General features: G+C 53.0%; 2 protein-coding genes across 5 annotated transcripts in view; one reads left to right on the forward strand and one right to left on the reverse strand.

The window, feature by feature from the left end:
• The window catches only part of LIG1 (ligase I, DNA, ATP-dependent), a 27461-nt gene extending 12237 nt beyond the window's left edge, over nucleotides 1-15224 (reverse strand). The window contains exons 1-12 of one of the 4 annotated variants that reach the window (XM_010849544.1): nucleotides 15123-15224; nucleotides 11673-11740; nucleotides 10513-10602; nucleotides 9174-9312; nucleotides 7685-7811; nucleotides 6485-6580; nucleotides 4946-5050; nucleotides 4398-4511; nucleotides 4106-4181; nucleotides 1427-1507; nucleotides 1051-1107; nucleotides 90-262 (exon numbers count right to left, since the gene is read on the reverse strand). In XM_010849544.1, coding sequence (XP_010847846.1) covers nucleotides 90-262; nucleotides 1051-1107; nucleotides 1427-1507; nucleotides 4106-4181; nucleotides 4398-4511; nucleotides 4946-5050; nucleotides 6485-6580; nucleotides 7685-7811; nucleotides 9174-9312; nucleotides 10513-10602; nucleotides 11673-11689 — 1075 coding nt within the window. In that variant the 5' untranslated portion in view covers nucleotides 11690-11740; nucleotides 15123-15224. Of the gene's footprint in view, nucleotides 1-89; nucleotides 263-1050; nucleotides 1108-1426; nucleotides 1508-4105; nucleotides 4182-4397; nucleotides 4515-4945; nucleotides 5051-6484; nucleotides 6581-7684; nucleotides 7812-9173; nucleotides 9313-10512; nucleotides 10603-11672; nucleotides 11741-13045; nucleotides 13585-15122 lie in introns of those variants that run through there. The other 3 variants (XM_010849543.1, XM_010849542.1, XM_010849541.1) reach the window with 3 other exon arrangements.
• Nucleotides 13337-15471, forward strand: part of LOC104995709 (chromosome unknown open reading frame, human C19orf68) — a 25396-nt gene continuing 23261 nt past the window's right edge. Inside the window, exons 1-2 of the mRNA XM_010849688.1 lie at nucleotides 13337-13369; nucleotides 14888-15430. Coding sequence (XP_010847990.1) covers nucleotides 13337-13369; nucleotides 14888-15430 — 576 coding nt within the window. The remainder of the gene's footprint in view (nucleotides 13370-14887; nucleotides 15431-15471) is intronic.

Raw genomic sequence — 15471 nt, forward strand, 5'->3', positions numbered from 1 at the left:
CTCCCCATCATCTCCCAGCCTCCCCACGTCCTCCCTGGAAGCCCCCCATCCACCCGGCCTGGGGGCGTCCACCACCACCCCTGCCTCACCCGTGGCCTGGGCCACTGCCTTGAGGAGGATGCCCTCTCCGATGCCGAGCTCCAGGCCCTGCTGGGGCGGCCCCAGGCGGTTGAGGCTCAGGTAGAGGACGGGCAGGAGGTCAGCAGGTGACAGGGCCACCACGGAGCGCAGCAGGTTGCTCAGCGTCTCCACCATCCGGAGCCTGGAGGAGGGGATGGGGGTGAGACCACCTGACATTTCGGGGTCAAGATGGGGTAGGAGAGCATGGTGATAAAAGAAACGCAGGAAAAGAGACGAGGAGAGGGCTCACGACCAGTGCCCGGTGTGTGACCCGAGCCACAGGGACCACCACAGGCTGCTGGTGGGACAGGAACTCCATCTGACGATGACAAAGGACATGATCAGCTACAGGGAAACAGCTGATGTGTACGGACTGCTTTCCGGGTGCCAGGCGTTGGTATTAAGCCTTCAAAACGTTCTCTGACTCCCTGAATTCTCACAGCTGCCCTGAGCTAGATACTATTTCATTTTACAGGTGAAGAAACTGAGGCACAAAAGACTATGTAACATGCCAAGGTCAAAGAGCTAGTGAGTATCGGGCTGAGACAGGGTTCTCACTACAAACAAGACGTGGGCTTTCTCTAACACTGAGGATCGGGAGCATCAGCCAGGCTGCAGGTACTCTTGGTTACTTGAGCTTAGTATCCAGTTCCTGCCACCAGGCAGTGGAGCCTCTCTTCCCACGCCGGGGATCACAGTCACCCTCCTGTCCTGCTCTGACCAACAAACCAGGCACAAACGATGGTGTGGGCCTTCAGAGGCCTGTGGCCGCTCTTGTGGCCAGGCCTGTTGTCTGTGATCTCATGCGTGAGGGTGCAGCTGAGCCAGGAGGGGGTTAAGAGGATTAAACAGCTGGAGGCACAGCCAGCGCCAGTGGGACAGAACCGGGAGAGCCCCCACTGGCCCCGGGCAGGCAGCCTGGTTAATTACCGAGCAGAGACCTCCTCGATCTTCTCGAACGCCCGGGCCACAGCCAGATAAGGAACCCTGGGGGAGGAAAAGGACAAACACCCACACTGTACACCCAGCGTGTACACCCACGCTGCCTCCCCGCCAGCTCCCTGCCCCCACACACTTCCCAGTGAAAGATCTGCTGATCCCCAGGTGCTCACAGGCAATCCTGCCTGACCCCTGCCTGGGGTTCTCTCTCTCCATCCCCTTCAGAGCGCCCAATGGTCTCCCCAAAACACTGAGGGTTGTGGGGGCTGGGGGAGGACTGGCAAATCTCTCATTGAAGCCTCCGGAGACAAGGCCTCCCGCAGTGCCAGGGAGCAGAGAAGGGGTTCTAGGGAGGGCCACGCCTCACCTCTGGCCCGCCTTCCAGCAGGCATCTTCGATGGGGTGATAGTTGTTCTTGGCAGGATTATAGCTCGCTGGGTCCACGTGTCTGTGGAGGGAAAGGAGAGGCTGCAGGGTAGATGCCTGGGTCGAGGAGAAGCCATTCCGCCAGCTGGCATCTACTGAGCACGTCCTAAGTGCCAGGGACTATTCCAGGCACAAGGGCATGGAAATGAATGAAAGCGAGTTTGCTCACCTGGAACACATGCTCCAGTGTGAGAGTCGGGGGTGACAAACAAACGAGACCGAAAAGCAGAAGAGAATAAGTCATTTTCAGTATTAAAACATTTTTAAGACAAAAACCAGGTAGAGGAAGAAATCAGAAAGGCAGATGCTGCTTCAGAGGACGGTTGGGGAAGGCCAGAGGAGACATCCGGTCAGAATGTATGAGGGCTTAGCAGAGTGGGGGCCAGGGAAAAGAGCATCCCAGAGGGGAGCTGCAGGTGCAAAGGCCCTGAGGCAGAGACACGCCTGGCACGTTGGAGGAACAGAAAAGGGGTCAGTGTGGCTGAAGTGGAGCAGTGTGATCTGAATATCGTTCAGTTTAGTCGCTCAGTTGTGCCTGACTCTGCGATCTCATGGACTGTAGCCCGCCAGGCTCCTCTGTCCATGGGGTTTCCCAGGCATGAATACTGGAGTGGGTTGCCGTTTCCTCCTCCAGGGGATCTTCCCGACCCAGGGATTGAACCCACCTCTCCTGTACTGGCAGATGAATTCTTTACCACTGAGCCACCTGGGAAGCCATGTTGTTCAGAGTCCACTCCGAGAGTCAAGGACCCCTGTGGGTCAGACCCGCCCTCACTCTGGCTGGAACAGCAGGAGGAAGGTGCAGTCCCTGGGTGCCCCAAGGAGCCAGGCACCGTGCGAAGGGCACTCCATCTGCTAGCAAATCAGTCCTGCAGGCAGGGACTCACCTGCCTCCCCAGTCACATAAGGAAACTGGGCAGAGTGGTTATGTAGCTCACCCGAGGCCACACAGCTAGTAAGCGGTGCAGTTCTCGGACTGTGTTCTAACCCTCTACATCATACGTTCCTCGGGAAATGCCTCACACCCATCCCGTTAGAGCCACCACAATCCAGATTCTGCAGTCACACTCCTTTGGGTTAAAATCGCTGCTCCATCAGTGACCAGCTGTGTCCTGGTGAGGAAGCAATTTCCCTCTGAACCAACCATATGATGGAGCTACCTGGAGTCCGTGCCCTGACACGCCCTGAGGTTAAGGGAGAAATTAGGGGAAGAGTTCCCACTCCTTGGTGCGCTTTGTGGGGAGCATTTTTACAACACTGACTCCCCAGCCTCAGACCTATGTCTCTGCCAAACGTGGGGTGAGGGAGGAGACTGCTGACTGTTTACAGCTCTTCAGCTGATCCTGTGCACAGACAGGGATGAGGATGGCTGAGCCGGACAGAGCACGAGCAGTGAGTTGTATGGTCTCAGTATTTGATAAGGGATCGCTGCCTGGTACTTCCTACTATAAGGAGAAACGGCAGAGCTGAGGGGTAAGAAATTCTGCAGCCACGCTGCCTGGCTCAAATCCCAACTCTGCCACACTCCTCATCTGTGGTCTAATCAAGGCAATCAAAATTAATAATAATAATAGCAGCTACTACTTGCCGAGTGTGGGCATGGCCAGACGCTAGTCTGCAAACCTCAGGAGGAAACTGGCCCAGAAAGGCTAAGTCGCTTGGCCAAGGTCACACCAGCTGACAAAGGTGGAGCTGGGATTTCCAAGCACTCCAAAGCACTGTCCTGCCTCCACGCCTCACTTTTCCCACCTGTGAAATGGGAGTCCCAACAGAGTCGATGCACAGGGTTGCTGTGAGGCTTCAATGCATCAGGATATGGAGGACACAGCGTCTGGTGCCGAGCACACCATTTACAGTGGATAAAAGGGTGTGCTTTCTACCATTAACAAGTCCTCATATTAAAGGTGAGGAAATTGGAGGTACTGACAGTTTGTCTGTCTCCTGGAGGCGGCCATCAGTGATCAGGTTGGGAAGAGTGTAAAAAAAAAAAACGATTGCAGTATCCCAAGAAGTAAAAATCAGGACACAGAACTTCATGTCAGACACCAAGTTGGCGAGAGAAACTTACAAGTAATATAAGCATGGGCACGAGCCCAGGGCGCAGGGCAGGGGTGCAGAGAAGAGGCCCAGCGTAGAAGCCAGGGCAACTCGGCCTCCAGGCCTGGCTTTACCCCCACCCTCCCTGCGTGTCCCAGGGAAGATGGCCTAGCTGCTGGGCTACTGGTTTCAATGCCTGGGAAATGGCTAAACACCAGCTGCCTACTGCACAGGCCCACTGCAGAGAGGAAGTAAAAAGGCACAAAGAAACCTTTAGGACGTGACTTGACACAGAGGAGGCGCAAGAAAAGGAGCTGACCTTTCCTATAGCGCAGTCACGTGCTGAAATGGGGCCATTTAATCTCACTAATAAGGTTGCGACTGGGGTACAAACTTGTCATTAAGAAACCCAAATTTTTTATTAGACTAATTAAACCTGAATCACAAAATTCTAACGCTGAAAGGCTGTTTGGTGATTACCGGTCTCCTTTTTGGAGGCCCACCTCCAATCAGATCAGTGAGGCCTGGGACTCACTGGCTTACTTTGTTTCGTCTGCTATTCTCTTGATGGATCCTGACTCACCCCTTGGTCTCGTCCTTTCTCAGAGCACCAGGTCCTTCTTCTTTCGCTTCTTTTTTGACAGCTGGCTTCCGGGGGGCTGGGGAATGAAGCAGGGAAACAGTGGACCCTTTCTCCTTCCCACAGCCCCCACCTCCCAAGTACTCTCCAGGTGGCATCGCTCCGTGCTTGGGGCAGGAACACGGCAGGAGGGGCAAGTTAGGCCTTCTCACCCATGGGAAGGCTGAGCTCCTTGGAGAAAGACCCACCTGCCTCTTCCCTGCGCAGCCCCGCAAGGTGAAGGGGAGACACTCACAGAAGAAACTGCTGAGGGTCTTTGGAGTTTTGGGGGGCGGTTGAGCCTGGCCATCCTCCTGTGGTTCCTGCTTCACCGTCACCCCAGGCTCTGAGACGCTTTCTGTCGGGGACTCTGCTGAAAGTGAGAGAGCTCAGATGGTGATGCAAACTTTAAACAAATGTATTTCTTGGCCACGAGGCATGTGTGACCTAGTTCCCTGACCAAGGATGGGACCCGGGCCCCCTGCACTGGGAACACAGAGTCCCAGCCACTGGACCCCCAGGGAAGTCCCCAGTGCCTATGATTTCTGAAAGATAACTCGTTGGAGGATGACTGGCTCTTTTTTCCTCACATGTGTGGAGGAAAAATAACAATAAAAATAACAGTAGTAACAAAACCTAAAGTTTCCCCTAGAATTTGCTTTTAGACAAGACATTGGAGAATCTTATTGAAGTCTTATCTAAGCCTTATTTACATTAACTGTCCTCCAAAGACATGGGACCCCCCCCCCGCCCCCGCAAAACCAGAGAGAGGGGCCCCAGGGAGAAAGAGGGTCAGACACTCACTGGAGGTCTTCCGGGGCTCAGGGGGCGTCGTGGGCTGGTCCCCGCCTTCCACTTCCTCCTTGTCGCCCCCTTCAGGCTCTGGGAGGCTTTCTGTTGGTGTCTCCGCTTCCGATGACATAAAAAGGCAGATGGCAAGAAGTGGCACTGGGAACCCCTCCCCAAGGGCATTTGCATTCCCAAGACACTCCGCCCCGTTTCGTCTTTGCTGCTCTGACCGCACACGTGTGAAGTGACGGGAGGGTGAGGGTGGGTCAGCCCTGGGCCATGCGGGGACCTTGAGGGACACCAACCCCAACACTTGCTTGTGTAGCTGAAAAGCGGGGAGGGCCAGACTTTTCTTATAAACCATTTTTGAATTACTCACAATGAAATAGAACTGGAAAGGTTTCAAAATGCCAATGATAACTTGTTAAAGTTTTTTTAAGCTGACTGAAAAATAAAAAAAAAACCCACCTCCAGGGTAATAATAATAACTGCATCAATTGACTTGGGAATAATCTGCCTTAGTAGGGAGAAGTCATCCCCTGCCCTGGCCCCCAAAACCCCTGGACACAGATAAGGACTAAAACTTCATGATTTACAGTAAAATTTGTTACTAAAAATTGCCAACCAGAAATCAGATCTCAACCAAATTCAGACCTTCCCTGGGAAGGACAAACCCAATAAAGACCTCTTATTGAAACAAATGACGGTGACAAAGCCTGATTATTATAATCGTGTAAAGGCCCCAAATGATCTGTGGATCATATGTTTGTAGCTATATTTCCCAGGTAAGATATTTTACATTTTCACAGGCTGGACGCTGTGTGACCTACTAGCTCACGGCATTTTGCTTGTCATTATTAGATCACATACTTGGTAATTCATGACGTCAGCTTTCTGCAAAGCTGGGTACTCATGGGTGGTGTGATGAAAACCAAGTATTACATGAAAATCAGCATGAACAGGAAACGAGGGCAGCAGTTTTCAACTGGACTCCGAGGTCCGAGCAATTGTGCAGTGCCCAGGAGACATCCTATTAGAAACTAACTGTGATTATTTTATTTAAGAATTCATTTTTTTCCTTTCAATGCTATGTATATTACTTTCTCAAATGCCCAAGCTGCTAGAACATAAATAAATAGTTGTTTGGACATAACTCGACAAGCTGAAGAGCAAAGGCCTTGGGCAATGCGCAGTTAGTTACTAAGACACTACGGGTCCTGAAGTTTCTACTTCTTTGCTTTTTGGCAAAACTTACAATAAAAACAAATCATTTAGAGGAAAATATCTTCCATACGAGAAATAAAAAGAGAGAATAAACTGTATTTGAATTAAGATGGCCAAACTAAGGTACTCCAGAATGCGTTCATGACAAAATTCCCTGGGCGGCGGGGTGGGATTCTGATGGAAACGTGTGGATTCCTGGTCAAAGTGTCAAATCAAGTGGGGTCCCCACACCCTGTCCTCCTAGGCAGGCCCCCACCTTTCCAGATCCCCCCACACACAAACACAGAGTGAGCCTCTCCCCCGCTTCCTCCCTCCCGACTAGGGTCTCACCTTCTTCCTCCTTCTTCTTCTTAGTTTCTGGGTCCTTGTCCTCGCCCTGCTCTTTCAAGACATCTTGAAATGTCCGTTTGGGAAGCTGCTTCCGGGCTGGAAAGACAAAAGGCTCAGGGTGGCCTCCTTGCTGGCCCACCGGACCCACCACAGTGGGCTCAGACCCCCGTGGTGATGGCCCCTGGGACGGCTCGGGGCCCCTGCCACTGCCTGGGTGCGGGGCCCATCCTTCAGGCTTCTGCTTCCTGGCTGTGTGGCCGCGGCAGGCAGGTCCCTTCATCTTGGGAGCCAGCACCCGCCCCCCTCTCTGCTTCACCTCTCGCCACACGCTATCCTCAAGCCCTCGCTGCCCCCCACATCACACCTTATCCTCAGAGACTCCGAGGGGTGTGGGGTTCCCACACCTGCTGCGCTGTTCCCACCCCGAGGCCTTCACACGCGCTCTGCTTGGCAGCAACACTTCCCTGTCCCCCTTTCTCAACAGGGCCGACCCCGACCAGGACCCTGATCCAAGACTCAGGCCAGACAGCCGCTCCTCTGGGCCCTGCCTCAATCCGCAGCCACCCCTGTGCCTGCATGTCATTCCTTATAGCAGCACCGTCAGTGGAAATGTACAGTGAGCCACGTGTGTCTTCTGAAACTTTCTAGTGGCTACACTGAGGAAAGCAAAAAGAACCAGGTGAATCTAAGTTTGGATAATCTTGTTTACTTGACCCAACATAACCAAAATATGATGATTCCAACATGTTTTGAATATTTAAAATCAGTATCATTCTTTTTCCTATGCTGCTGCTGCTGCTGCTAAGTCGCTTCAGTCGTGTCCGACTCTTAGCGACCCCATGGACTGCAGCCAGCAGGCTCCTCCGTCCATGGGATTTTCCAGGCAAGACTACTGGAGTGGGGTGCCATTGCCTTTCCTATGCTAGGTCTTCAAAATCTGATGCACTTACAAGCACATCTCAACTGGGCACTGAATTTTCATCAGAAATACTTGATGTGTTTAGATTTCATACAATCTACCAGTGAGAAAGCCCAGAGAAGGAAACCATTTGCCCGAGGTCACACAGCCAGGGGCTGGTGGAGCCGTGCTCTTAACTACAATGCTAAGACCAGCGCTGGCAGGAGGGTGGCTCAACGGTGGAGAGATCCACACATGGACAAAGACAGGTAGCTGAAACAGCGTGGCCCAGGGGTCCTTACCCGTGCGACGCTTCGGGATCCCTGATGGGGATGCAACTGCTGGGGAGGGTTTGGAGCGGGAAGGGCTGCTCTCAGGCAGTGTGACAGGACTGGGAGGCGAGGCCTGTGGAGAGTCTGAAGCAGGCTTCTGGAAAGGAAGAGAAAGAGCAACTCCTGAGTTGGGGGAGAAGGAGGGAGCACCCAGCTGCTTCAGTTTCCAAACACTTGAGAGAACACAGCAACTCAGCCCCAGCTCTGGCCTCTTCCCTGGGCCATCACCCCACTCTCCTGTGTAGTTTCATGGTCCCAGACTGGCCCTATTATGGACCACGGTAACAATTCTTTTTTTTTTTCCCCTAAAGTGACAAGATCTTTGATTTTTAGCTAAGCATAATATGGCCCAACCAAAAAGTGGTGGCTCAGATGGTAAAGAATTTGCCTGCGATACAGGAGACCTTCCCTGGGTTGGGAAGATCCCCTGGAGGAGGGCATGGCAACCCACTCCAGTATTCTTGTCTGGAGAATCCCCACGGACAGAGGAGCCTGGTGAGCTACTGTTCATAGGGTCACAAAGAGCCAGACACGACTGAGCGACTAAGCACAGCACAGCACATAATATGGCCCAACCAAAAACTTCCCAGATGCCCTTGCAGCTAGGTGTAGTCAGGAGCCTAAGGACTACACTTCCCAGACTCCCTTGCAGCTAGGTCAGAAGCCCCAGGTCTACACGATGCAATGTAAGGGCAACTGGTTCAAATGACATTCACCTAAATGCAAGGGGAGTGCCCTGCTCTTCCCACTGGCTGAATGTGGGCATTCACTTGGACAACTTCATCTAGGGATGGTGAGCAACAATACAGAAGCACCCTGGGGCAGAGCGAGCCGAGGAAAAGACAGAGATGACAAGAGGCGGCTCACGGGGGGGCCTTGGAGGCTCCATCAGGACTGTCTTTGTCCTGAGCTGGCAACCCGCGGGGCGGGGGTGGGGGTGGGGGAAGGGTTGGAGATGGAAGAGGAGTGCGCAGTGGGGGAGACAGGATGTCGCTTCACCATCGACAGACTGAGAAGTGCTGCACTTCGGATGTGATCTTCAGAGCAGCCAACAGACAAGAAATGACTTAAATGAGGGGAGCAAGTGAGCCGCTGCACTTGGGGAAGATGGAAAGCCTTCGATTCCACGGGTTCTGAGCCTTTCCTACAGCAGGCGTTCTCTCCCATCACTGTGTAAATCAACTTACGGCACCTTCACGGCCACCCCTGACAGGGGAGGCTACCCAGAGCTGCCCGAGCCACCTGAGGCTGCCTGCCAAGACATCACAAGGGCAAGGAACCACGCCCAGGCCCCAGGGCAGAGGCGGAGTGAGGCGCACAGAAACCAGGCCCAACCACTGAACTCCTCTGCCCCCTGGGGCATCAGCTCCAGAATTCTCCTGAGTAGCTGCTGCACTCAGCTCCAAGGCCAATGGGAATGACGCTTCTGGTAAACGGGGGCAGGCTACTGGGGCCCCACCTGGCTTCTGGGGGTGGTGGGGGCTTCCTCTTCCTCCTCCTCGCCCTCGCTGCCCAGGACCCGGGTCGCCTTCCTCCCTGGCCTCTTCACTGGAGAGTCACCCTCAGACACCACTCGATTCCGCTCCTTCAGTGCCACCCTGGAAAGTGAAAAAATGGAGGTTTTTCCAGCAGGCAGAGTGGGGACGCTGCCCCCAGACTCTCCAGCAATTTCATTATGTTTCATTCCCTTCCTTGCCTTTCAAGCATGCAACAAACATCTTCCAGAAGCCTCCTTGGCATGTATATATTTTTTAAGCTATGTTGGGTATTTGTTACTTTTCTCTACTTGTGGTGCATGGGCTTCTCATTGCAGTGGCTTCTCTTGTCACAGAGCATGGGACCTAGGGTACTCAAACTCAGTAGTTATGGCTTCCAGCCTTTACAGTGCTCAGGCTCAGTAATTATGGCACAGGGGCTCAGTTGCTCTGCAGCATGTGGGATCTCTCTGAACCAGGGATCGAACCCATGTCTCCTGCATTGGCAGGCAGATTCTTTACTACTGAGCCGCCAGGGAAGCCTTCAACATATACTCTGAAACACCCATCCCCCTCGTCCCACTTCTCTGGAGGGCTCCTGTGTGCCCACCTGGTGGTGGGCGACGCTGGAGGAACAAACGAAGTCCCTACGAAGGATAGACAATGGCCTTCAACATTTCTTTGGAGACTTTCTTTCAGTCAGTCATGTAAGACCCTGATCCCCTAGGGAGGGACTACACTTCCCAGCAACATAAAACAAAAGGGGTGGCTCTCAAGTCAGAAGTGTTGATAAATCATGACCTGATCTTTATCACTGACTGAGCATCTTTTATGAATCAGGCCCTGTTCTGTAAGTTGTTAGGGTGTTGACACATCAAGTCCACACTGAAAGCCTGATACAGATCATGATACCCTGTTACCCATAAGGAAACTAGGCACAGGATCCCAGGGTCCCAAACTGGGAAGGTGAGCTAAATCTACCTTGAATGGTCCGGGGACAAGGTCTTCCCAAGAACTTATGACAAGGATGGTGGGGAGAGAACACTGTTCTCCTCAGATGCAGCCAGTGGCAGGGTCCCTGCCTTGTGGAGGAAGTCTGCTCCAGAATGAAGTCAAGACACTGGGCCAGAGTCCTGAAGACAACTCTGAGGTCCTGGATCCAGCTATACCAGAAGCTGACACTACCTTTAGCCTTTCAGTTTACCAGGATCAAAAATTTCCCCATGGAGGCCTGCGACATTCTGAGCCGAGTTTGTTAACACTTGCAGCCAACAGAGTCCTGACTGATGAACAGATTCACCACCTCCCAGCCCCAGAACGTACTTCGGAGGGGACTCCGTTTCTCTGATGCTCTTGGATGTCTCCTTCTCCGGCTTCTTCGCTTTGCCCTCTTTCTTGGGCTGGAAAAATGACCTGGAGGAGCAGAAGAGGGGGAAAAGAAGTGAATGATAACAGTACCAGTAACCCCTCTAACACATGCACATCCCTCAGCTTCCGATGCCCGTCCCCATTTCTGGCACACAGCAAAAGACTTTGAACAATCCCCTTGGATGGATGAGGAAACTGAGGCTTGGACAGAGGAGGCAGCACTATGTGCTTTTCTGCCTCAGCTCACCTCTCACGTGAGAGCCAGGACGCATCCCAGTTTCCCTCCTGCAAGTATTAACTGCGCACTTACTGTGTGGCAGGCCCTGTCCTGGGAACCTAGGGGCACAGGAGTGGCCCCGACACATCAAGTCCCTGCCCTCAAGGGGCTGACACTCCAGGAGCAGGCAGACATTAAGCAATGTGTTCACTGCTTAGTTGTGTCTGGCTCTTTGCAACCCCATGGACTGCGGCCCACCAGGCTCCTTTGTCCATGGGATTCTCCAGGCAAGAATACTGGAGTGGGTTGTCATGCCCTCCTCCAGGGGATCTTCCCAACCCAGGGTCTGGGTCTCTTGCATTGCAGGCAGATTCTTTACTATTTGAGCCACCAGGGAAGCCAATAGCTAATATGAAATGTTTGGAAGCGTTATCTGCTCTAGAAAAGGTCAAGTAATGGGCTCTCCCTTCCACCCAGGCATTACCGGCCCTTTAGGCTGGATCACACTTTGTTGTGGGGGGCTATCTGGGGCACTGTAGGATGTTAACAGCCTGCCCCACCTTTACCCACCAGATGCTAAGGGAAGCCCCCTCTCCCTCCAAGTGGTGACAACCAAGAATGTCTGATGTTCCCTGCTGGAGGGGGTCGGGGGAAGTTGGAAACTGCCCCAGATTGAGAACCACGGGGCTAGGGTCTCTGAACCTTGCAGCCACTAAAATTCTCAGTTACTACACCACCTGGTTTTCCAGTGCCCCTCCCCACTCTCCATACTGCTCAACTCCTGGAAATTCCTATGTAAAGACTAACCCGAGTTCTTCTAAGATAAGGGCAGAGGTAGACAGAGGAGCAGAGAATTTGGAGAACGCAAGCTGCTGGTGGGTGGGGCGGGGGTCCTTACATGATACTTCGCTGCATGATGGTATCAGAATTCTCTCCCCACTCCTCCTCTCCGCTGGTCACCAGTTTCTGAAAAGAACATCCAAAAATACTTGATGAGGATACTCATTTTTGTGCAGAGATCAAAACACAAAACACACTGATTATGTGGAGATCGGAACACATACACCTCTGATAAGAGAGGGGAAACTTTCACAAATTGAGGTTTGGGGAAATCACCCTGAAATCTACATCATTTGGCTTGAACTTCACGCTGACAGACCTGACATATGGGCTGTCAAACATAATATGCAGCTGCTTTAACCAACTAAAGAACAGAATGCATTTACCAGAAATAAAAAAAGTCTACTCTGAAGACACGGCTAAAAGCCTTCCTTCCTACGAGCCCAGACTAGGAGCTCTTCAAAGACAAGGTTCCTTTCCCAGGTGCCCAGGCCATAATGACTGTGTGTACATGCTAATCTTTTTCTTTTTGAAACCTTGAAAAAATGTGTCCCTGGTCGCATTTGATATACATTCTTTGCTCTGTTGTTTGGTCACTAAGATGTGTCTGACTCTTTTGCAACCCCATGGACTGCAGCCCGCCAGGTTCCTCTGTCCATGGGATTTCCCAGGCAAGAATACTGGAGTGGGTTGCCATTTCCTTCTCCAGGGGATCTTCCTAGCTCAGGGATCAACCAGCGTCTCCTGCACTGCGGGTAGTTTCTTTAACATGAAGCCACCAGGGAGGCCCACTCTTTGTTCTAACAAGATATAAATCTGCTGAAAACCATGCTTCACTGGAGCAGTTCCTCAGAACTGAAAGGCTTTCTCCTGGGCTAGAATCCTCAATTTGGCTCAAATAAAACTCTTCTTCCCTTCCTATAATATTATTTCTATTCCAACTTCAAATGTTCCCCTGCTGCTGCTAAGTCGCTTCAGTCGTGTCCGACTCTGTGCGACCCCATAGATGGCAGCCCACCAAGCTACCCTGTCCCTTGGATTCTCCAGGCAAGAACACTGGAGTGAGTTGCCATTTCCTTCTCCAATGCATGAAAGTGAAAAGTGAAAGTGAAGTCGCTCAGTCGTGTCCGACTCCTAGCGACCCCATGGACTGCAGCCTACCAGGCTCCTCCGTCCAGGAGATTTTCCAGGGAAGAGTACTGGAGTGGGGTGCCATTGCCTTCTCTGCAAATGTTACCCAGTCCTTCCCTAAGTCTCCAAACCAGTCAGTGCTCCCTCTTTTCAATGTCCTTCCCCATCATGTCCTCCCTTCCTTCCTTAACTCTGGCAGACTCCAGTATACTTTTCATCCCTCTCTGGGCCCTGCCTCCTGCCCTCTCTCTCACCGGGCAAAACCCCAAAGCTGTTGATTGAAGCCAACTTTCCACCCACCCTGTTCCTGCAACCGCAGAGTAGAGCGGGACTGGTCACCAGGAGTCCTTCGGGTTGCGGTCCAAGCCTCTCCATTTCCCCAGACTGTTCAATTCTCCAGCTCTCTCAGGCAAACCGACTCCACCCTCCGCCGCCGAGAAAACGCAAGCAAATGCGAGAAAGGCAATTTCCCACCGCCTTATCTACCTCCTGCTGCACCTGCGCACCACTCCGAATCCCAGCTGTAGGTACTTCGACCACCCAGCTGTACTCTCATCTGAGATCAGACCCTTGACCTGAGCACCAGATCTCATGCCCTCTGACCTCCTCAAACCCTATGCTCCAGTAAGCCCCTCCTTTCTTTCCTCTAGATCAACTTTTCTCTACTAGACCATGCCTATCGATTTACAAATCAGCTGTGATTTGTCCCATCTTAAAAATCAAACAAAATCCCTTCTCTTGAGCCTACATGTTCCAGCAGCTATCGCTCCATCTCTCCTCCCCTTTTCAGAGACGTCATACAAAGAACTGGAGAAGGCAATGGCACCCGACCCCAGTACTCTTGTCTGGAAAATCCCATGAACGGAGGAGCCTGGAAGGCTGCAGTCCATGGGGTCGCTGAGGGTGGGACACGACTGAGCGACTTCACTTTCACTTTTCACTTTCACGCATTGGAGAAGGAAATGGCAACTCACTCCACTGTTCTTGCCTGGAGAATCCCAGGGACGGCGGAGCCTAGTGGGCTGCCATCTATGGGGTCGCACAGAGTCGGACACGACTGAAGTGACTTAGCAGCAGCATACAAAGAACTGTCCCATGGCATCATCTCCCGTCTCTCTCTCCTCCCATCCCTGCTTGAACCTTCAAGTTTCTCCACATCCCTCAGCTGGCCCTTCTCATCAAGGTGATAGAAGAACTCTGGGTTGCTAATTCCGGAAATCACCTCCTGTTCCCCATCTTGGCCCATCAGCAGGATTAGAAACATCTGACTCCTTGCTCCATTGAAATTTTTTTTTTTAATTCTTTCTTCATACCACACACACCCTCACCTTGGTGTCCATAAATATTAAAGAAAAAAAAAATTCAAGGACTCATATAGCTAGTTTTCTATGCTGATATCTCTATCTGGATATTTAACCAACATCTCAGACCCAATCAGACCAGCTCAAGATCCTTGTCTCTTCCCTCCCCAAGCTCTTCTAGCCCTCCCTCCACCATCCTGGGCAATAATAAGCGCAGTGCTTTGTGTGCTAAATCGTTTCAGAGTTTTTGCGACCCTATGGACCGTAGGGATTTTCCTGGCAAGAATACTGGAGTGGGTTGCTATGCTCTCCAACAGGGCATCAATCTTCCAGACCCAGGGATCGAAGTTGTGTATTTCAAGTCCCCTGTTTGGCAGGCAGGTTCTTTACCACTAGCGCCACCTGAGAAGCCCACAATAAGCCCAGACCTTTCAGCTCTCCTCCCCTGGACCCCACACCTTCACGTCTCTTCCCTTGACTCCGCCCCCTCATCAGGCATACACAAGGCCAGACCGCTCCCTGTTCAGAAGGTTCTCGACCTTTCAAAAGGCCTTTGCTTTAGGCCTAGATCTTACCACTGACTTGCCCCGCCCCACCTCCAGCTCCCTGGGCTCTCCGCTTAAAGTAGACCCTTTTCCTTCAACCTTTCCCCGGCCCCGCCCACTATTAAACTTCCCCTAGACCCATCCCCTTCCAGGTGGGCCTGCCTCTCCGGCCCTTCCAACTTCCGGATGACCCCGCCCACCTAGAGCCGTTCCCCGCCCCCTCATCCCTATATAACCACGCCCCTTTCAGGTAGTCCCGTCCCTCCAGGCGTCTCTGCAGATCCTGTCTTGTGCAGTTTTCGGTCTTCGTCTACCTTCTACCTGATCCTGAACCTCTGACGGACGCCGTCCCGCCCCCTCCAGCGTCCCGTAGCCCGCGCACTCCCCTCCGCGGCGCGCTCCCGGCCGTATCAGCCTGCCCCCATGTCCTCTCCTTTGCAGCCGACCTATTCGGCGAAAGCTGGAGCCCCGAGTTGCCGACATGCGCTCTGTTGAACAGCCCTGAAGCCCCGCAAGGCTGGTGCCACTTGCCTCGCGCCAGGCCCGCGCGCCGCTGTTCTGAGCGTCTCTCCTGGAGCGACCCCGCAGTCCCAATTTCGCGCCACCGACTTCGCGCGCAGACTTCGGCGGGCGGGGGCGGGGCCGAGTCGAGGGGAGGGGCCGGGCGACGTCCGAGCCGCCGTCGCGAGGAGGACGCTGGGAGTTGTAGTCTCCCGGTCGTGAGACTCCCTGGAAAGGGGATGAAGTGGGGCGAGCCCTCCCGCAGAGCACGCTGGGAAACAGCCCCGAGCCACTGTTGCTCTGGATTGAGGAGTGACCAGCGGGAAAACGGAGATCTGGTGGGAGCCACCGCGCGAGGCACGGCGGGAAGAGAGGCGGG

Source organism: Bison bison, unplaced genomic scaffold (assembly GCF_000754665.1).
Source record: "Bison bison bison isolate TAMUID 2011002044 unplaced genomic scaffold, Bison_UMD1.0 scf7180017864285, whole genome shotgun sequence".
Lineage (NCBI taxonomy): Eukaryota > Metazoa > Chordata > Mammalia > Artiodactyla > Bovidae > Bison > Bison bison.